The sequence below is a fragment of the Salmo salar genome, chromosome ssa14 (assembly GCF_905237065.1).
Source record: "Salmo salar chromosome ssa14, Ssal_v3.1, whole genome shotgun sequence".
Classification (NCBI taxonomy): domain Eukaryota; kingdom Metazoa; phylum Chordata; class Actinopteri; order Salmoniformes; family Salmonidae; genus Salmo; species Salmo salar.
This window is the reverse complement of record NC_059455.1, coordinates 9,590,031-9,612,304: the sequence shown is the minus strand read 5'-3', so window position 1 is coordinate 9,612,304 and position 22,274 is coordinate 9,590,031. Positions and strand designations below refer to the sequence as shown.

General features: G+C 43.2%; 2 protein-coding genes across 5 annotated transcripts in view; one reads left to right on the top strand and one right to left on the bottom strand.

Moving 5' to 3' along the window:
• LOC100196612 (cell division cycle 73, Paf1/RNA polymerase II complex component, homolog (S. cerevisiae)) overlaps positions 1–22,274 on the bottom strand; it is a 73,135-nt gene that overhangs the window by 15,299 nt on the left and 35,562 nt on the right. For both annotated transcript variants that reach the window (XM_014139087.2, NM_001141641.1), the window contains 1 exon segment: positions 6,746–6,803. In XM_014139087.2, coding sequence (XP_013994562.1) covers positions 6,746–6,803 — 58 coding nt within the window.
• LOC106568735 (beta-1,3-galactosyltransferase 2) overlaps positions 1–22,274 on the top strand; it is a 43,635-nt gene that overhangs the window by 16,012 nt on the left and 5,349 nt on the right. The window contains exon 1 of one of the 3 annotated variants that reach the window (XM_014139331.2): positions 11,609–11,979. The exons of 1 other annotated variant lie outside the window; for it this stretch is intronic. The gene's annotated coding sequence lies outside the window, so the exon portion shown is untranslated. Of the gene's footprint in view, positions 1–11,608; positions 12,048–22,274 lie in introns of those variants that run through there. One more of the 3 variants, XM_014139328.2, reaches the window with a different exon arrangement.

The window sequence follows — 22,274 nt, the reverse complement described above, 5'->3', positions numbered from 1 at the left end:
ATTACTGTGTAACTCCGGTAGGGCAACATCTGAAAAATAGCGCACTTGGTAGTGTGTACTGGTGCTCGACCAGTCGGCGAAAGCCAACATCACCCACGACAGAGAACGGTTGATTGTCAAGAGCAATGAATTCCATTCGCATTTGAGTTGTCTCGCTGAAATTTTCTTACTCTTTCAAATGACTGCTTGACTTGTTGACTGCTCGATCCACACAGCAGACATTGTGTGGGCTAGGTTAGGAATGCTGTGTTGCACGTGTAGCGCCAAATTTTAAGTGGCGTATGCACGTTAGCTTTGACATCGTTTTTTTTAACATCGCCGTTAAACTAGATATCATCCGATACCGATGTTGGCATTTTTAGCTAATTCCGAAATGTTCACCGATATATCGTGCATCTCTAGTTTAGACCAGGAATCCCCAACTATTTGCACCCACAAATTTTTTGCATATACTTTTTTAAATTGTTGGACATAAGACAGAATCAAGAAATCAGCGCCAAGTGATTAACATTTTGGAAATCTGTTCCCAAGTATTCCAACGCATAGAGAGAAAAATTTACTTTTTTGGTCTACCAGCCACTGTTGCAGGTAGATAAAGAAAAATCTACCAGCTGCTCAGATTTTTTCAACAAAAACATAAAACGCAACATGTAATGTGCTGGTCCCAAATTTCATGAGCTGAAATAAAAGATACCAGAAATGTTCCATATGCACAAAAAAAACTCTAATCTCTAAAACTTTGTTTACATCCCTGTTAGTGAGCATTTATCCTTTGTCAAGATAATCCATCCATCTGACAGGTGTTGCATATTAAGAAGCTGATTAAACAGCATGATCATTACAAAGGTGCACCTTGTGCTGGGACAATAGAAGGCCACTAAAATGCAAAGTTCTGTCACAACACAATGCCACAAATATGTCTCAAGTTTTGAGGGAGTGTGCAATTGGCATGCTGACTTCAGGAAGTCCACCAGGCAGGTGGTGTTGTGTGAGCGAGTGGTTTTCTGTTATCAATGTTGTGAACAGAGTGCCTCATGGTGGCGGTGGGGTTATAGTATGGGCTGGCATAAGCTACGGACAACATACACAATTGCATTTTATCGATGGCAATTTGAATGCACAGAGATACCGTGACGAGATCCTGAGGCCAATTGTCGTGCACTTCATCGAGCTGCCATTTCCTTATGTTTCAGCATTATAAAGCACGGCCCCATGTCGCATTTTCTGAAAGCCGAAAATGTGCAAGTTCTTCCATGGCCTGCATACTCCGACATGTCTCCCATTGAGCATATTTGGGACACTCTGGATCAATGTGTTCTAGTTCCCGCCAATATCCAGCAACTTCTCACAGACATTTAAGAGAAATGGGAGCACATTCCACAAGCAACAGCCTGATCAACTCTATGCGAAGGAGATGTGTCGCGCTGCATGAGGCAAATGGTGGTCAAAGTATTCAGACCCCTTGACTCTTTCCACATTTTATTACATTACAGCCTTGTTCTAAAATGGATTTAGTATTAAAAAAAAAATCTACACACAATACCCAATACCCGAAAACAGTGTAGAAATTTCCGCAAATGTGTTTAAAAACAGATACCTTATGTAAATAAGTATTCAGACCCTTAGCTATGAGACTCGAAATTGAGCTCATGTGCACCCTGTTTCAAATGATCATACTTGAGATGTTGGCTCCAATCAAGTTGTAGGAGCCTGTGGTAAATTCAATTGATTAAACATGATCTGGAAAGGCACACACCTGTCTATATAAAGGTCCCACAGTGCATGTCAGAGCAAAAGCCAAGCCATGAGGTCAAAGGAATTGTCCGTAGAGCTCCGAAACAGGATTGTGTCGAGGCACAGATCTGGGGAAGGGTACCAACAATTTCTGGAGCATTGAAGATCCCCAAGAACACAGTGGCCTCCATTTTTAAGTAGAAGAAGTTTGGAACCATCAAGACTCTTCCTAGAGCTGGCCACCTGGCCAAACTGAACAATCGGGGGAGAAGGGCCTTGGTCAGGTAGGTGACCAAGAATCCGATGGTCACTCTGGCAGAGCTCCAGTTCCTCTGTGGAGATGCGAGAACCTACCTGAAGGACAACCATCTCTGCAGCACTCCACCAATCATGCCTTTATGGTAGGGTGGCCAGACGGAAGCCTCTCCTCAGTAAAAGGCACATGACAGCTCGCTTGGAGTTTGCCAAAAGGCACCTAAAGGACTTGCAGACCATGACAGAAGATTCTCTGGTCTGATAACCAAGATTGAACTCTTTGGCCTGAATGCCAAGCGTCACATGTGGAGGAAACCTGGAACCATCCCGTCGGTGAAGCATGGTGGTGGCAGCGTCATGCTGTGGATGTTATTCAACGGCAGGGACTGGGCGACTGGTCAGGATCGAGGCAAAGATGAATGGAGCAAAGTACAGAGAGAGCCTTGATAACCTGCTCCAGAGCTGGGGCGAAGCACACAGCCAAGACAACGCAGGAATGGCTTCGGGACAAGTCCCTGAAAGTCCTTGAGCCAGAGCCCGATCAAAAATCTCTGGAGACCTGAAAATAGCTGTGCAGCGACGCTCGCCATCCAACCTGACATAGCTTGAGAGGATCTACAGAGAAGAATGGGAGAAACTCCCCAAATACAAGCTTGTGGCTTCATACCTAAGAAGACTCTAGGCTGTTATTGCTGCCAAAGGTGCTTCAACAAAGTACTGATTAAAGGGTCTAGATACTTGTGTAAATGTGATGCAAGTTTTTTTATTAATACATTTGCAAACATTTCTAAAAACATGTTTTTGCTTTGTCATTATGGGGTAGTGTGTGTATTTATTAGGAAAAAAACGATTTCATCCATTTTAGAATAAGGCTATAACGTAACAAAATGTGAAAAAAGTCAAGGAGTCTGTATGCACTGTAATATGAATTGGAACTCAGTAAAATCTTTTAAATTGTTTCAAAATTGTATTATTAAGAAGTAATATGGTTTAGTGGCTCACTTTGTAGATATATTCAAGTAAATAACACTAACTTTTATGCCTCCAAAAAAATTATCTATGAATGAAATGCACTTACTGCACACAGCTCCCCTGCCAGGCAGTGTTGCTGTGTGAGGTGGAATATAGGATTCGTATTTCTTTGTGCAATTAGCTGCTATGAAACAAAACCACAGAAATAATTTGTAAAGAGATACTGCAGCATTTTTCTAACCCTAACTCACGTGTTCATACTTGACTTTTGACTATTTTTATTCACAAATGTAATGCTCGCACTGTAGAGCCTTGCAAATTGACCACCCGCCAACGTGGCTGGTAAGAATGCCTATTTCACTCGCCAATACCTAAATTGACCCGCATTTGGCAGGTGTAAATTTTATTCCCCATCACTGATGCATGCTTAATTTGGATCGGTTTGGGCACCCAGGACGGATGCTTATCTGTGAATCTTTACATCCCTTACGTTTGGCGAAGGTCACAACCTTGAAGCAACATCAGTTGTCCCGAGAAAGACTTAGAAAGTGTTTCAAACGGCAGGAACATGTTGAAGTAGTACATAGAAAGCTGTCTACATGTAGTCGTGGCCAAAAGTTTTGAGAATGACAAATATATTAATTTTCAAAGTCTGCTGCCTCAGTGTCTTCAGATATTTTTGTCAGATGTTACTATGGAATACTGAAGTATAATTACAAGCATTTCATAAGTGTCAAAGGCTTTTATTGACAATTACATGAAGTTGATGCAAAGTGTCAATATTTTCAGTGTTGACCCTTCTTTTTCCAAGACCTCTGCAATCCGCCTTGGCATGTCAATTAACTTCTGGGTCACATCCTGACTGATGGCAGCCCATTCTTGTATAATCAATGCTTGGAGTTTGTCAGAATTTGTGGGTTTTTGTTTGTCCACCCACCTCTTGAGGATTGACCACAAGTTCTCAATGGGATTAAGGTCTGGGGAGTTTCCTACCCATGGAAATGTGTTATTCATGGCTGTGTTCTTAGGCAAAATTGTGAGTGAGCCCACTCCCTTGGCTGAGAAGCAACCCCACACATGAATGGTCTCAGGATGCTTTACTGTTGGCATGACACAGGAATGATGGTAGCGCTAACCTTTTCTTCTGACAAGCTTTTTTCTGGATGACCCAAACAATCGGAACGGGGATTCAGATAAAATTACTTTACTCCAGTCCTCAGCAGTCCAATCCCTGTACCTTTTGCAGAATATCAGTCTGTCCCTGATGTTTTTCCTGGAGAGAAGTGGCTTCTTTGCTGCCCTTCTTGACACCAGGCCATCCTCCAAAAGTCTTCGACTCACTGTGCGTGCAGATGCACTCACACCTGCCTGCTGCCATTCCTGAGCAAGCTCTGTACTGGTGGTGCCCCGATCCCGCAGCTGAATCAACTTTAGGAGATGGTCCTGGCACTTGCTGGACTTTCTTGGGCGCCCTGAAGCCTTCTTCACAACAATTGTACTGCTCTCCTTGAAGTTCTTGACGTGATAAATGGTTGATTTAGGTGCAATCTTACTGGCAGTAATATCCTTGCCTGTGAAGCCCTTTTTGTGCAAAGCAATGATGACGGCACGTGTTTCCTTGCAGGTAACCATGGTTGACAGAGGAAGAACAATGATTCCAAGCACCACCCTCCTTTTGAAACTTCCAGTCTGTTATTCGAACTCAATCAATCTCCAGCCTTGTCCTCGTGAACACTTACACCTGTGTTAACCTGTTTGGGATAGGTGGCAGTATTTTCACGTCCGGATAAAAAACGTACCCGATTTAATCTGGTTACCACTCCTACCCAGTAACTAGAATATGCATATACTTATTACATATGGATAGAAAACACCCTAAAGTTTCTAAAACTGTTTGAATGGTGTCTGTGTATAACAGAACTCATTTGGCAGGCAAAAACCTGATAAGGTTTCATGCAGGAAGTGGCCTGTCTGCCAAGGTGTTGTTGTTCTTGCTTCTGTTTATTGAAGAGTCAGGATCTTAGCTGTAACGTGACATTTCCCACGGCTCCAATAGGCTCTCAGAGCCCGGGAAAAACCTGAACGATGACGAGGCAGCCTCAGGCTGAAACACATTATCGCCTTTTCCAAGTGGCCCATCAGAGGACAATGGAATTAGGCGCGTGCCCGATTCGACCCAGTGATATATTTTCCTTCGGCTGTTTATCTAATTGCAGATTCCCGGTCGGAATATTATCGCTTTTTTACGAGAAAAATGGCATAAAAATGGATTTTAAACAGCGGTTGACATGCTTCGAAGTACGGTAATGAAATATTTAGAAATCTTTTGTCACGAAATGCGCCGTGCGCGCGACCGTTATTTACCATTGGGATAGTGTCTGGGACGCACGAACAAAACGTCGCTGTTAGAACATAACTATGGATTATTTTGGACCAAACCTACATTTGTTATTGAAGTAGAAGTCCTGGGAGTGCATTCTGACGAAGAACAGGAAAGGTAAGACCATTTTTCTTATAGTAAATCTGATATTGGTGAGTGCTAAACCTGCTGGGTGTCTAAATAGCTAGCCCTGTGATGCCGGGCTATGTACTTAGAATATTGCAAAATGTGCTTTCACCGAAAAGCTATTTTAAAATCGGACATATCGAGTGCATAGAGGAGTAATGCATCTATAATTCTTAAAATAATTGTTATGCTTTTTGTGAACGTTTATCGTGAGTAATTTAGTAAATTGTTAGTAAATTCGCCGGAAGTTTGCGGGGGTATGCTAGTTCTGAACGTCACATGCTAATGTAAAAGCTGTTTTTTATATAAATATGAACTTGATTGAACAAAACATGCATGTATTGTATAACATAATGTCCTAGGTGTGTCATCTGATGAAGATCATCAAAGGTTAGTGCTGCATTTAGCTGTCTTCTGGGTTTTTGTGACATTATATGCTAGCTTGAAAAATGGGTGTCTGATTATTTCTGGCTTGGTACTCTGCTGACATAATCTAATGTTTTGCTTTCGTTGTAAAGCCTTTTTGAAATCGGACAGTGTGGTTAGATTAACGAGAGTCTTGTCTTTAAATAGCTGTAAAATAGTCATATGTTTGAGAAATTGAAGTAATAGGATTTTTAAGGTATTTGAAAATCGCGCCACAGGCTTCAACTGGCTGTTACGTAGGTGGGACGAATTCGTCCCGCCTAGCCCATAGAGGTTAACGAGAGAATCACTGACATGATGTCAGCTGGTCCTTTTGTGGCAGGGCTGAAATGCAGTGGAAATGTTTTTGGGGGATTCAGTTCATTTGCATGGCAAAGAGGGACTTTGCAATTAATTGCAATTCATCTGATCAATCTTCATAACATTCTGGAGTATATGCAAATTGCCATCATACAAACTGAGGCAGCGGACTTGTGAAAATTAATATATTTGTGTCATTCTCAAAACTTTTGGCCATGACTGTACTGAGTCAACCACTAATTCCAGTCCTTGAGAGTAACAGGGTCTGCAGGCCTGCCCATTACGAACACACGAGATTCAACCAATAAAGGTCTTGAATCAGGTGTTTGAGTACTGTTCTGTAATGAAACCATGCACACCGCATTAGGGGTTCAACGTGACGTGGCGTGCAGGGTTTTATTCCAACCCAGCTCTAAAAGTTACTTTTTGGGCCAGGGTTGGTGGTGACTGCTGATACAGGGGTTTTGAATGACTTGGAAAGCTGTCTCTACAAAAGGCCTACTTTTACACAATGTTTTCATGTCATCTGCTTTGGTAGTGACAGATACAGACCTGGTCTGGGGACGGGCTGCAGGGCTGGTGTCTGGGCCTTCCTGGCAGATGCTCCCTCCTGAAACACAAACAAAAACACAACGGTCAACCTACAGCCTGATGAATGAAAAGCCAACCCTACATATTGGCATAGGGTAGGCGAGTTCCATCCAACTCGGACTCGTCTATAACATATTTGACGCTACAAGCTTGGCACACCTGTATTTGGGGAGTTTCTCCCATTCATCTCTGCAGATCCTCTCAAGCTCTGTCAGGTTGGATGGGGAGCGTCACTGCACAGCTATTTTCAGGTCTCTCCAGAGATGTTCGATCGGGTTCAAGTTCAGGCTCTGGCTGGGCCACTCAAGGACATTCAGAAACTTGTCCCGAAGCCACTCCTGCGTTGTCTTGGCTGTGTGCTTAGGGTCGTTGTCCTATTGGAAGGTAAACCTTCTGCTTCAGAGCGCTCAGGACCTCCTACTGGGGCGGTTTTCATCAAGGATCTCTCTGTACTTTGCTCCGTTCATCTTTCCCTTGATCCTGACTAGTCTCCCAGTCTCTGCCGCTGAAAAACATCCCCACAGCATGATGCTGCCACCACCATGCTTCACTGTAGGGATGGTGCCAGCTTGGCATTCAGGCCAAAGAGTTCAATCAGACCAGAGAATCTTGTTTGTCATGGTCTGAGAGTCCTTCAGGTGCCTTTGGCAAACTCCAAGCGAGCCGTCATGTGCCTTTTACTGAGGAGAGGCTTCCATCTGGCCACCCTACCATAAAGGCCTGATTGGTAGAGTGCTGCAGAGATGGTTGCCCTTCTGGAAGGTTCTCCCATCTCCACAGAGGAGCTCTGTCAGTGACCATCGGGTTCTTGGTGACCTCCCTGACCAAGGCTCTTCTCCCCCGATTGCTTAGTTTGGCCGAGCGGTCAGCTCTAGGAAGAGTCTTGGTGGTTCCCAACTTCTTCCATTTAAGAATGATGGAGGCCACTGTGTTCTTGGGGACCTTCAATGCTGCAGAAATGTTTTGGTACCCTTCCCCAGATCTGTGCCTCAACAAAATCCTGTCTTGGAGCTCTACGGACAATCCCTTCGACCTCATGGCTTGGTTTTTGCTCTGACATGCACGGTCAATTGTTGGACATTATATAGACAGCTGTGTGCCTTTCCAAATCATGTTTAATCAATTTAAAATTTACCATAGGTGGACTCCAATTATGATCAATGGAAACAGGATGCACCTGAGCTCAATTTCAAGTCTCATAGCAAAGGGTTTAAATACGTACGCAAATAAGATCGGTTTATCATTTTTAAATTTGCAAACATTTCTAAAACCTGTTTTCGCTTTGTCATCATGGGTTATTGTGTGTAGACTTAGAATAAGGCTGTACGTACAAGAGAAGGGATCTGAATACTTTCCGATTGCATTGTATACATTGTCCTTATCAAGAGCCTCAGTGTTGTGTATGATGACTGTTGCTCCCTCCTCCCTCAGGCTGATTACCCTTGTGTGCGTCTAGTCTGATGGGAGTGTATCAAGGGTCATACCCTCTAAGGTCTAGTGATAATTCATCATCTTAATGACAGTCCCAGAGCTCGGCTTCAAAGAAGAGCTGTAGAAACATCTACATATACTGGGGGTTGTTTCTAAGTGTCGATACTGTCAGAGCTCTCAATACTGTCGATCCGGCCAGAGCCTGGGACTCAAACCAGTGATTGTATCACTAAGCTGCGTGCATTAGAAATAAGCCCGCAATTGAACTTCACTCAACTAAGGGGGGGGGGTGGTTAACACTATCAATGCTTCCCTTTACGGTGGGAATTGTGATCAAATCAACATTAGCAACTTTCAATGCAACATACCGAAACAAAACAAACTATGCAAGACTTATTAGTATGCAAAACTATACAAGTGATTTTGTTGTAGGCAGAACGCATCGGAGTCTGGTTCTATTGCATTGACACGTAGGACTGTTGTATTTTGAGACAAGCTTGACTAATCTACGTAGCCAATACGGTAGAGGGTAGCATAATTGATCTGATTCTCTGTAATAATAATGCATTTTATTTTAAAGTGGTTTCTTGCATCAAACATTTTCAGTCACCTTGTCTGAAGGACAAGTGGATAAACAGGTTAATGTAAAGCCCTGCATGTTTTTTTTTCCCAAATGTACATTCCGTAGGCCTACATTTTACACCAAACATTGGCTGCTATTGTAGGCTGCATGATAGAACAGCCATTTCTATGTTCAAATGTTATGGGATGCATTTTGTTTTTGATGGTAGGTCCTCTGGTAGGCCTACATTATGATCATCCACAGAAGCCTATTTGACCACTGTCTGAAACTTAAAGCGGGTACAGCCTCAGTGTTTACAGTAAACACATGCTGGAAGTTCCACAGAATTTTCACAATGTTCAAGTTTGCACTCAGCAGACCTGAAATTTGCTCAGTACAGAAAAAAAAAAGAGGAACCATTTTCCAGAACCTCAATGGCATACATTATTTAGGAATGCGATGAAGTTGCCCCTAGACGCTGATCTTTGGTCAGTTTTGCATTTCCCCCTAATGGTTCAGGTTAGGATTGGGGGAAGGGAAGCTGATCCTAGATTAGAACCTAGGGGAAACTCCACCCTGAAGCATTACATGAAATACTGGCAATGTTGCTTTGACACATTGGTTCCTGTTGGATTTCTACTAGTAGGTTGAATAATTCTTTAGTCTCTTATTTTATTGGAGCTGTATGGCACATGGTCCACAGAACTTCATAAAGAGTCACCAGTTGACCCAGTGTTCCCCATAGATTATTTTCCAACACAGGTAGGTGGCAGATTCAATGGTAGGGAAAACTGCTGTGACCAGAGCAATTTGTTCAGAGACGCAGAGTTCGGAGTTATACAGATATGCTTTCATATCATTTTACGCAGAACTCATAATGCGCCGGCTTCCTGCAGATTTGTCAGTTAACTCCATGGGCAGCAGCACAGAGTGGTGAGTTGTAGATGACAGATATGATTCAATAGTTCAGGGCAGAGTCAAGAGAATGCAATGAAAATCCCGGGCCCATGGGCTGTTTTTTAAATTATTGCGGTACATTAAAGTTCTCATGCAATAAATTATGCAAGCCTGTTTTGTTTTGTCAAAAATAATGAACTGTGAATATTTTATCAGATTAATTTAGCTGTCCAGATAGCGCACATCGTCCACCAATAAAGGAGTGAGGAGTTAGAGGGGCGGTTTAATGCAAATCTTGTCAATCTAGTCCAAGGGAGAATTTAAATTGCTAATTCCTCACGTTCTCTCACTCTCCAAAATCCATTGGAGGAGGTCAGAGTGGATGGACGTGTGACTGTCATCCAATGGGGTTTGAGGAGGAAGAGAAAGGATGCGAGGGGTATTCACTTGAGATTCTCGAAGTACGTAGAAAATATAAGTAACCATTTCTATGTAGAACTGTACTTCTTTGGTGCCAATTCTTAATGACATTGGTCACCCTAACTCTCAAAATCAGTCAATACTAGGCCAATAGTCCTCCAGTCCAGTCAAAAAGTAAGTAAACCTCAATGTATGGGGCCTCTGCCCCGCAAAGGCTTTTGGTCTATCCCTCTAGAGCTCATCCCTTAATCTCCCTCTCATCTAGTTGCTTTCTACTGGCCTCACAGACAGATTAGTGAATCAGCACCTTTGCTGGGATAGTCTGTGGAAGTCAAGCTGCTTAACTACATCTCAACACTGGCCTGACTGGAATGCCAGTCATAGGCCTGCACAACAAGCCACAGAAGAGCCATGCTCTCTACGAGAAATGTAAAGGGATACTTTATTTTTCTTCAGTACATTTAAAAAATTTAATGATCCGAACCAGAGCCTAAAATTTACTTTTTGGTCCCCTAGCCACTGTGGCAGGTAGATAAAAATCTACCAGCCACTCAGATCTTTTACCAGCCAAAATATTTTTCATATTTACATAACATTTGTTATCAAACCAATAAATATAAAATGCGCGTGAATCCCGATTAAAAAGAAAAAAAAGGCCCATCCAGTAAAAATGGGTCATATTTATTTTACCGTTTAGGCTAGAGACAAAACATTTTTCTTTGCTGTAAGCATGCCTGTCACGAAGTGGTGCTCTATGTTCCCTCGCTGACACCGCAGCTGAGGCTGCATGACATTGAACTTTCAAAGTCTACTCAGACTAGTCTGTACTCTTGGTTATAACAAGTGATAAAATGATACATTGCTCGCTGCTCCATAACAAATGTACAAATCTAACAGAATACTCATCTGGGTCTGCATCCCCGCTCGCCATCACGGCTAAATTATATATTTCTAAAACTGACGGAGGAATAGACGCGTGAAGAGCGGACGGAGAGAAGCAGGTAAGGGCATGTAGGGGATGCAGCTGGCTGATTACAGCTGCCACACATGATATGCGCATGAAAGTGGGGTGGATATTGGACCCGTGCATACAAGAAACTAGTGGCTGTTGCTTATTAAATTCAACTGAATTTAAACAAAACGGACTTTATAAACCTTTTATAACAGGCGTCAGCAGATTCATAGGACTGAAAAAGTCGGTAGTATATAAGACACGGTACTACGGTATTCTAAAATGTTGATATCATAAGTATCATGGCGTTTTGGTACCGTGACATTACAGTGGTACCGGTATACCGTGCAACACTAAAATCTGGTATCGTGACAACACTAGCATACTATCACCAAGCCTGCAACTATCCATCAGACCATATAGAGAAAACAGCCCTGCCCCCCTCAGTAGCCCCCACCAGCTAGAGCAGATGCGACAGAGCGATAGCACAGCAAGAGAGATAGGGAGCGAGGGAGGTTGATAGAGGGGGAGCGTGTGGAGGCAGAAGAGACATAAGCGACGCTGAGAGAGCACCGTGGACGGAGAGAATGCAGCTCCGGTGCTCTACACACACACAGGCACCAAGAGCCAGTGTGCCTGAGTGAATTTGACAATGAGTCATATTTAAAACCAAGGGAGGGATCGCTCTGCGCGTGTGGGTGCGTTCGCAGCAAGAGGCATTGAAAAACATGGCAGAGAAGGAACGACACCGTCCAAAACGGGATCCATAGAAGCAGTCGCACCGTGATTGGGCCACCACACACAGTGATAGAAAAGCAGCGATAAAACGGTAACCGTGAGACGGAGCTGAGAGCTGAGCCAAGGTGTGTGGTGGACAGGAAGAAGAGATAGATAAACCATTGAAGCTGGCAGCAGCACTGGGCAGAGTCATGGGTAGGTTGTTGTGCCCTAGTAGATGAGAGATGAGGGGAGCAAGCCCTCCGTCCTGCACTGGGGAACAGGTATGTCTTCTGGTCCGGTGTGCTCAATTACAGCTCAAAAACATGCACATGCTCTTACAAGAGCGTATTGGTAGTAAAAGCTGCCATGTACACACTGATGCACAGGTACTGGCTGTTAGGAAGGAATGTATAGCTTTGAGAGCTCGTTTTTGTTTAGAACCTGAGAACACATTGGGGTGTGTGTGTTTAATGTTTCTTTGCATTCCTGAGGATGCCTACATGAGGGATTTGGCTTTTCAGCACCTTTTGTGCGCTCTCACAAACAACCCTTTGTCTGGAGGGGGTATTTTAAGAGAGCAGCATGTAATCCAGTCGAATGTGAGAGAATCCACACCACTCCAGGGGACTAGTTGCCCAAAAATGTGAAAACTGTGCAGTGCTTTCACAGCAATCTAAATTAAACATACCTTTTCAGTTAGCTTGGGTTGCTGTGCCAAATGTGCCCACTTCTTGCTTACACCTTATCCAAATATCAATTCCTCCAATTGTCTAAAGCAATTGAGGACAGATAAGATCCTCATAGTTAACTTATTTAGTCCACCCATATATTAGATAGTAACCTTAATCATGCACAGGGGCGGTTTCTTACAAGGAAAGGCACAAATAGCCCTCAATTTAAGAGAAGATTTGCTAAGAAGTTACTCTAACAGGATGTTGGTTTGCTCTTCATAACTGATACACATGTAAATACAAGTATAATAATAGATCCAGTGGCATGTCATTCATTAACAGAGTCATTTGGTTTATTATCTCTCAAAAGTAACTGGCTCCAATTACTAGACTTGCATGACTCACATGGAAAGCGACATTATTAAGTCCTTTTAATGTAAATTGTAACACATACAGTACCATTCAAAAGTTGATACAGCTACTTATTCAAGGGTTTTCTTTATTTGTACCATTTTCTACATTTTAGAATAATAGTGAAGACATTAAAACTATGAAATAACACATGGAATTATGTAGTAACCAAAAGTGTTAAACATATTTACATTTGAGATTCTTCAAAGTAGCCACCCTTTGCCTTGATGACAGCTTTGCACACTCTTGGCATTCTCTCAACAAGCTTTTTGGAATGCTTTTCCAACAGTGTTGGTGTTACCAGATATGCAGAGCACTTGTTGGCTGCTTTTCCTTCACTCTGCGGTCCAACTCATCCCAAACCATCTCAACTGGGTTGAGGTCAGGTGATTGTGGAGGCCAGGTCATCTGATGCAGCACTCCATCACTCTCCTTCTTGGTCAAATAGCCCTTACACAGCCTGGAGGTGTGTTGGGTCATTATCTTGTTGGAAAACAAATGATAGTGGGACTAAGTGCAAACCAGATGAGATGGCATATCGCTGCATAATGCTGTGGTAGCCATGCTGGTTAAGTGCCTTCGAAATAAAATCAGTGTCACCAGCAAAGCACCATCATACCACCTCCTCCATGCCTCACGGTGGGAACCACACATGCGGAGATCATCCGTTCACCGACTCTGCGTTAAACAAAGACGCCGGTTGGAACCAAAAATCTCAAATTTGGACTCATCAGAACAAATGACAGATTTCCACTGGTGTAATGTCCATTGCTCGTGTTTCTTGGCCCAAGCAAGTCACTTCTTATTGGTGTCCTTTAGTAGTGTTTTTTTTGCAGCAACTCGACCATTAATGCCTGATTCACAGTCTCTGAAAAATTGATGTTACTTGAACCCTGAAGCATTTATTTGGGCTGCAATCGGAGGTGCAGTTAACTCTAATGAACTTATCCTCTGCAGCATAGGTAACTCTGGGTCTCCTTTCCTGTGGCGGTCCTCATGAGAGCCAGTTTAATCATAATGCTTGGTTTTTGCGACTGTACTTGAAACTTTCAAAGTTATTGAAATTTTCCAGATTGACTGACCTTCATGTCTTAAAGTAATGATGGACTGTTGTTCCTCGATGCTTATTTGAGCTGTTCTTGACGTAATATGCACTTGGTCTATTACCAAATAGAGCTATCTTCTTTATACCACCCCTACATTGTCACAACAACTGATTGGCTGAAACGCATTAAGGAAAGAAATTCCACAAATTAACTTTCGGCACACCTGTTAATTGAAATGCATTCCAGGTGACTACCTCATGAAGCTGGTTAAGAGAATGCCAAGAGTGTGCAAATCTGTCTTCAAGGCAAAGGGTAGCTACTTTGAAGAACCTAAAATATATTTTTATTCGTGTAACACTGTTTTTGGTTACTACATGATTCCATGTGTTATTTCATAGTTTTGATCTATTTTATTATTATTCTACAATGTAGAAAGTAAAGAAAAACCTTGAAATGAGTAGTTGGATCCTACGTAGCGAAATCTGAAAATTGTATTTTATTTTCCATTGGATAAAAGTAGAGGCTCAGAGCTAGGCAATGGTATACAGTGCCTTCGGAAAGTATTCAGACCCCTTGACTTTTTCTAAGTTAGCTTACAGCTTTATTCTAAAATGTTCAACGTGTTCCCCCCCCCGCATCAATCTACACCCAATACCCCATAATGACAAAGCAAAAACTGGTTTGTATTCAGACCCTTTAGTCAGTACTTTGTTGAAGCACCTTTGGCAGTGAATACAGCCTCGAGTCTTCTTTGGTATGACGCTACAAGCTTTGCACACTTGTATTTGGGGAGTTTCTCCCATTCTTCTCTGCAGATCCTCTCGTGCTCTGTCAGGTTGGATGTAGAGCGTTGCTGCACAGCTATTTTCAGGTCTCTCCAGATGTTCGATCAGGTTCAAGTCTGGGCTCTGGCAGGTCACCCAAGGACATTCTGAGACTTGTCCCAAAGCCACTCCTGTGTTGTCTTGGCTGTGTGCTTAGGGTCATTGTCCTGTTGGAAGGTGAAACTTTGCCCCAGTCTGAGGTTATCAAGGATCTCTCTTACTTTGCGCCGTTCATCTTTGCCTTGATCCTGACTAGTCTCCCAGTCCCTGCCACTGAAAAACATCCCCACAGCATGATGCTGCCACCACGCTTCACCGTAGGGATGGTGCCAGCTTTCCTCCAGATGTGACGCTTGGCATTTAGGCCAAGGATTTTAGCCTCTCTGGGCTATGTGGGACGAAATCATCCCACCTACGCAACAGCCAGTGTAATCCCGTGGTGCGATTTTCAAATACCTTAGAAATGCTATTACTTCAATTTCTCAAACATGACTATTTTACACCATTTTAAAGACAAGACTCTCGTTAATCTAACCACACTGTCCGATTTCAAAAAGGCTTTACAACGAAAGCAAAACATTAGATTATGTCAGCAGAGTACCCAGCCAGAAATAATCAGACACCCATTTTTCAAGCTAGCATATAATGTCACAAAAACCCAGAAGACAGCTAAATGCAGCACTAACCTTTGATGATCTTCATCAGATGACACACCTAGGACATTATGTTATACAATACATGCATGTTTTGTTCAATCAAGTTCTTATTTATATCAAAAACCAGCTTTTTACATTAGCATGTGACGTTCAGAACTAGCATACCCCCCGCAAACCTCCGGTGAATTTACTAAATTACTCACGATAAACGTTCACAAAAAACATAAATTATTTTAAGAATTATAGATACAGAACTCCTTTGTGCAATCGAGGTGTCCGATTTTAAAATAGCTTTTCGGTGAAAGCACATTTTGCAATATTCTGAGTACATAGCCCAGCCATCACGGCTAGCTATTTAGACACCCACCAAGTTTAGCCCTGACCAAACTCTGATTTACTATTACAAAAGTTTGATTACCTTTGATGTTCTTCGTCAGAATGCACTCCCAGGACTGCTACTTCAATAACAAAATGTTGGTTTGGTCCAAAATAATCCATCGTTATATCCAAATAGCGGCGTTTTGTTCGTGCGTTCAAGACACTATCCGAAGTGTAAATATGGGTCACGAGCATGGCGCAATTCGTGACAAAATTTCTAAATATTCCATTACCATACTTCAAAGCATGTCAACCGCTGTTTAAAATCAATTTTTATGCCATTTTTCTCGTAAAAAAGCGATAATATTCCAACCGGGAATCTGCATTTAGGTAAACAGAGGAAAGAAAATAAAGCATTCGGTCGACTCGGGCACGCGCCTAAGCCCACAGTACTCTGATCGGCCACTATCCAAACGCGATAAAGTGTTTCAGCCAGAGCCTGCCTCGATATCCTTCAGCTTTTTCCCGGGCTCTGAGAGCCTATGGGAGCCGTAGGAAGTGTCACGTTATTGCAAAGATCCTCAGTCTTCAATAAAAAGAGCCAAGATAAAACAACTTGTCAGACAGGCCACTTCCTGCATGGAATCTTCTCAGGTTTTGGCCTGCCATATGAGTTCTGTTATACTCACAGACACCATTCAAACAGTTTTAGAAACTTTAGGGTGTTTTCTATCCAAAGCCAATAATTATATGCATATTCTAGTTACTGGGCAGGAGTAGTAACCAGATTAAATCGGGTACGTTTTTTATCCAGCCGTGTCAATACTGCCCCCTAGCCCTAACAGGTTAATCTTTGTTTCATCAGACCAGAGAATGTTGTTTCTTATGGTCTGAGAGTCTTTAGGTACCTTTTGGCAAACTCCAAGCGGCTGTCATGTGCCTTTTACGGAGGAGTGGCTTCCGTCTGGCCACTCTACCATTAAGGCCTAATTGGTGGAGCGCTGCAGAGATAGTTGTCCTTATGGAAGGTTCTGCCATCTCCAGAGGAACTCTAGAGCTCTGTCAGAGTGACCATCGGGTTCTTGGTCACCTCCCTGACTGCGGGTCCTCTCCCCCGATTGCTCAGTTTGGCCCGGGCGGCCAGCTCTAGGAAGAGTCTTGGTGGTTCCAAACTTCTTCCATTTAAGAATGGAGGCCGCTGTGTTCTTGGGGACCTTCAAAGCTGCAGAATTTCTTTGGGAAACAATCCTGTCTCAGAGCTCTATGGACAATTTCTTCGACCTCATGGCTTGGTTTTTGCTCTGAAACGCACTGTCAACTGTGGGACCTTATATAGACAGGTGTGTGCGCCTTTCCAAATCATGTGCAATCAATCATGAATTTACCACAGGAGGACTCCAATCAAGTTGCAGAAACATCAAGGATGAGCAATGGAAACAGGATGCACCTGAGCTCATTTACGAGTCTCAAAGCAACAGGTCTGTATACCTAACTAAATATATTCTGTTTCTAAAAACCTGTTTCCGCTTTGTCATTATGGGGTATTTTGTGTAGATTGATAAGGAAATTGTTTTATTTAACCCATTTTAGAATAAGGCTTAAACATAAAATGTGGAAAGTGAAGGGGTCCGAATACTTTCCAAAGGCACTGTATTATACACCGCAGTTGAGGAACAATGGGAAAGTAATTCTGCTTTTAAAGTTCATACATTTGTAACCCCACTTTTGCGAAAATAGTACACCTACTGGAGAGCACTTCTGTCTACACCCATTCAGCATTGTTCACACCCTCTAAAGCCTTAGTCCCACCCATGTCTTTAAGGATTCACATGTGAGGCCATGTGCTAAACAGAGTAAGGTTGTGTAGTAAACAACCAAAGACTAAAAGTGGTAGCAAAAATACACCCTATCTAGTCCTTGGCCTATATTCTAATCCAACTTTGGTGCAGGTCATGTTTTTCTTCACATTACCATGTGTGGTAAAACACACACTATAGGCAAATCTGACCATAATTCTATCCTCCTGATTCCTGCTTTACAAGCAAAAATTCAAAGAGGAAGCAACAGGGACTCAATAAAAAAAGGTGGTCAGATGAAGCAGATGCTAAGCTACAGGACTGTTTTGCTAGCACAGACTGGAATATGTTCCGGAATTCTTCCGATGGCATTTAGGAGTACACCACATTGGTCACTGGCTTCATCAATAAGTGCCCTCGATGACGTTGTCCCCACAGTGACTGTACGTATATACCCCAACCAAAAGCCATGGATTACCGTCAACATCCGCTATGAGTTAAAGGGTAGAGCTGCCGCTTTCAAGGAGCGGGACTCTAACCCGAAAGCTTAAGAAATCCCGCTAAGCCCTCCGACGAACTATCAAAAGGCAAAGCATCAATACAGGACTGAGATGAAATCGTACTACACCGGCTCCAACGCTCGTCGGATGTGGCAGGGCTTGCAAACTATTAGACGACAAAGGGAAGCACAGCCGAGAGCTGCCCAGTGACACGAGCCTACCAGACAAGCTAAATGACTTCATGCTTGCTTCAAGGAAAGTAACACTGAAACATGCATGAGAGCATCAGCTGCTCCGGATGACTGTGTGATCACGCTCTCCACAGCCGATGTAAGATCTTTAAACAGGTCAACATTCACAAGACCGCAGGGCCAGGCGGATTACCAGGACGTGTACTCCAAGCATGCGCTGACCAACTGGCAAGTGTCTTCATTGACATTTTCAACCTCTCCCTGTCTGAGTCTGTAATACCAACATGTTTCAAGCAGACCACCATAGTGTTCTTGGGCACAGGGACTAAGGCAACCTCCCTAAACGACTACCGACCTGTAGCACTCATGAAGTGCTTTGAAAAGCTGCTTATGGCTCACAACACCATTATCGTAGAAACCATAGACCCACTCCAATTTGCATACCGCCCCAACAAAACCACAGATAATACAATCTCTATTGCACTCCACACTGCCCTTTCCCACCTGAACAAACAGAACACCTATGTGAAAAAGCTATTCATTGACTACAGCTCAGCGTTCAACATCATAGTGCCTTCAAGGCTCATCACTAAGCGAAGGACCCTGGGACTAAACACCTCCCTCTGCAACTGGAACCTGGACTTCCTGACGGGCTGCCCCCAGGTAGTAAGGGTAGGTAACATCTGCCAAGCTAATCTTCAACACAGGGGCCTCTCAGGGGTGTGTGCGCAGTCCCCTCCTGTACTCCCTGTTCACTCATGACTGCACGGCCAGGCACGACTCCAACACCATCATTAAGTTTGCCGATGACAACAGTGGTAAGCCTGATCACCGGCAACAACGAGAGCCTATAAAGGAGGTCAGAGACCTGACCGTGTGGTGCAAGGACAACAACCTCTCCCTCAACATGATCAAGGCAAAGGAGATGATTGTGGACTACAGGAAAAGGAGGACCGAGCAGGCCCCCATTCTCATCAACAAGAAGCAGGTTGAGAGCTTCAAGTTCCTTGGCGTCCTCATCACCAACGAACTAACATGGTCCAAGCACACCAAGCTGGCATTAAGAGGGCACGACTAAACCTATTCCTCCTCATGAGACAAAAGATTTGGTATGGGTCCTCAGATCCTCAAAAGGTTCTACAGCTGCACCAAAGAGCATCCTGACGGGTTACATCACCGCCTGGTATGGCAACTGCTCGGCCTTCGACCGCAAGGCACTACAGAGAGTAGTGCGTATGGCCCAGTACATCACCGGGGCCAAGCTTCCTGCCATGTAGGACCTCTATACCAGGCGGTGTCAGAGGAAGGCCCTAAAAATTGTCAGACTCCAGCCACCCTAGTCATAGACTGTTCTCTCTGCTACCGCACAGCAAGTGGTACCGGAGCGCCAAGTCTAGGTCCAAGAGGCTTCTAAACAGCTTCTACCCCCAAGTCATAAGACTCCTGAACATCTAATCAAATGGCTATCCAGACCATTTGCATTGCCCCCTCCCCTTTTACACTGCTGCTACTCTGTTATTATCTATGCATAGTCACTTTAATAACTCTACCTACATGTACATATTACCTCGACTAACCAGTGCCCCCCCACACATTGACCCTGTACCGGTGCCTCACTTGTTATTTTACTGCTGCTCTAATTATTTATTTTTTTCTCAACTGCATCATTGGTTAAGGGCTTGTAGTAAGTAAGCATTTCACTGTAAGGTCTACACCTGTTGTTTCGGCGCATGTGACAATTAAAATTTGATTTGATTTATTGATTCACATGCACAGGATAAAGAAGGTGGAGACAGTACAGTGAAATGGTTACTTGCATAGTAGCAATATTAGAAAAATGTATTATTAGATGGTTCCTACCCAGACAGTCTAAATGGATGGGTCATGTGAAATAAATTCTATAACCACATCTAGCTAAGTGGATGGGTCACTATTGTCTAGACATGTACACACGTTCATGAAATACAATAGGACACCCCAGACACACCTGGCTAACATGGTGAGTCATGGTATCATCTGGCGAAGTGGAGTCTTGTTTAGACCTAGCTAGTTAATATTTAGACAATGAACCTAATGGTGTTTTCAAGACAACTTGGAAAAATCATGTCAGTGATCTTCAGGTCGGAAAGTAGGGGCTCTAGAAAGAGGCACGAGTTCCTGAGTTGTAATTCCGAGTTAGATGACCGTTCAAAATTGTGTTTCTTAGTCGTAGATTGCTTGCCTGCCCTGTTCTTAACCAGCTCGGTGGATTCCAGTGAATGATGATAATTTTAAGGCCAAGGTAAGCAGTTCTATCACAAGTGCAAAAAGGAGTGGGGACATAGGGCACACTCGACGGGTCCCTCTGGAGAGGGGGAATTATTTAGAATGTTGAGAGTTGGTGTGTGCTAGCCGTAGGAGCAGAATAGAACAGATGTTTCCATGAGATGAATTTGGACCGGGGCCTCCCACTCTATTTTGGTTAGAGCCAGTTTGCGCTGTTCTAATATTGAGTTGCATCCCCTTTTGCCCTCAATTCATCGGAGCATGCACTTAACAAAAGGTGTCGAAAGCGTTCCACAGGGATGCTGGCCCATGACTATAATTTGTGTCAAGATGGCTGGATGTCCTTTGGGTGGTGGATCATTCTTGATTCACACAGGAAACTTTTTAGCGTGAAAAACCCAGCAGCATTGCAGTTCTTGACACACTCAAACCGGTGCGCCTGGCACCTACTATCCTACCCGGTCCAAAGGCACTTAAATCTTGTCTTGCCCATTCACCCTATGAATGGCACACATACACAATCCATGTCTCAATTGTCCCAAGGCTTGAAAATGATTCTTTAACCACTCTTCTCTTCATCTACACTGATTGAAGTGCATTTAACAGGTGACATCAATAAGGGATCATAGGATTCACCTGGTCAGTCTCATGGAAAGAGGTGTTCCTAATGTTTTGTACACTCTGTAGTGTGAATGATAGTGGTTCCTCCTTTAAAAAGTTGTCATACAGCAGCACAGCTTGCAGGCTGCTGCGGTATGGTACAGCACGTTAGTGCATAACATCCTAGTATTTTACGGTCAGCCGTCGTTGCTGTTAATGCTCTTTGAAACCACCAGAGGGCAGCATGCTGCTTGCTTACTTTCCCAAATAATCCTACGGAGATCCATGCAGGCCAGACGTTTTGATTGCTATACCCGATCTGAAAAAGCATAAGTTAATTTCGTTGACATGAAGCAACCATAGCCTCAGCTACTATAGCACAGAGAAATACTTCTTAGAACATGCTATTCTGTTCTTTTGAAAAATTGTCTTCGTATCATTTTTTTTATGACCTTCCTAAACAAAATAATGGTTCTCTTTGTGATTGTGTATACTAAATTGGTTTATTAGACTGGCGGCTACTGTTAATATGCATACCCTGCAGCAGACCTTCATGGCGCTTTGCAGATGAAATGCTCAGTAAGTTGGTCTTTCATGATATTTATCTAAATGTAGGCCTACTGCTAGTGTAAAATACACATATTTCAGTAAATTCAGGGACAGGTGGGTTCAAGGTTTTTATTGAAATGACATGGAGCTGTAGGACTACGAGTCCTGTTTACTGTAGCCGTCTTAACATAACTTGCATGTCATCACCCCAGACAGCACATACACACATCTCGCTGACGTCTGCCCGATGTATACACGATCCATCGGGCTGATGTATGGAGAGCGTTTGCACATTGGCAAGATATCGTAGAGACGTCTGCATTAGATCTCATTTGCCCTTCAGCGGCTGTTTGGATTATGCATGTCAAAGCTGCAAAATTATACTGGCAATAAAAAAAACAATTGATTCACATTTCAGTTGTTTAGCAGCCACGACTTATAGTAGTGAGTGCATGCATTCTCTTTTTTTCCCTCTTCATACTTGTCCCACGTAGGAATCGAACCCACAACCATAGCGTTGCAAGTGCCATGGTCTACATGGGACTATGCTAAACTATGCCATTTTGCTTGTGGGTAAAATGGAGAGAAGATTCAAGTTAAATGTCAAATTTATTAGGCTATTGCAATACCATCAAGTTCCCTCTTAAGGACCCGCCCCCTTTTTTCTATTTTCACCTAAAA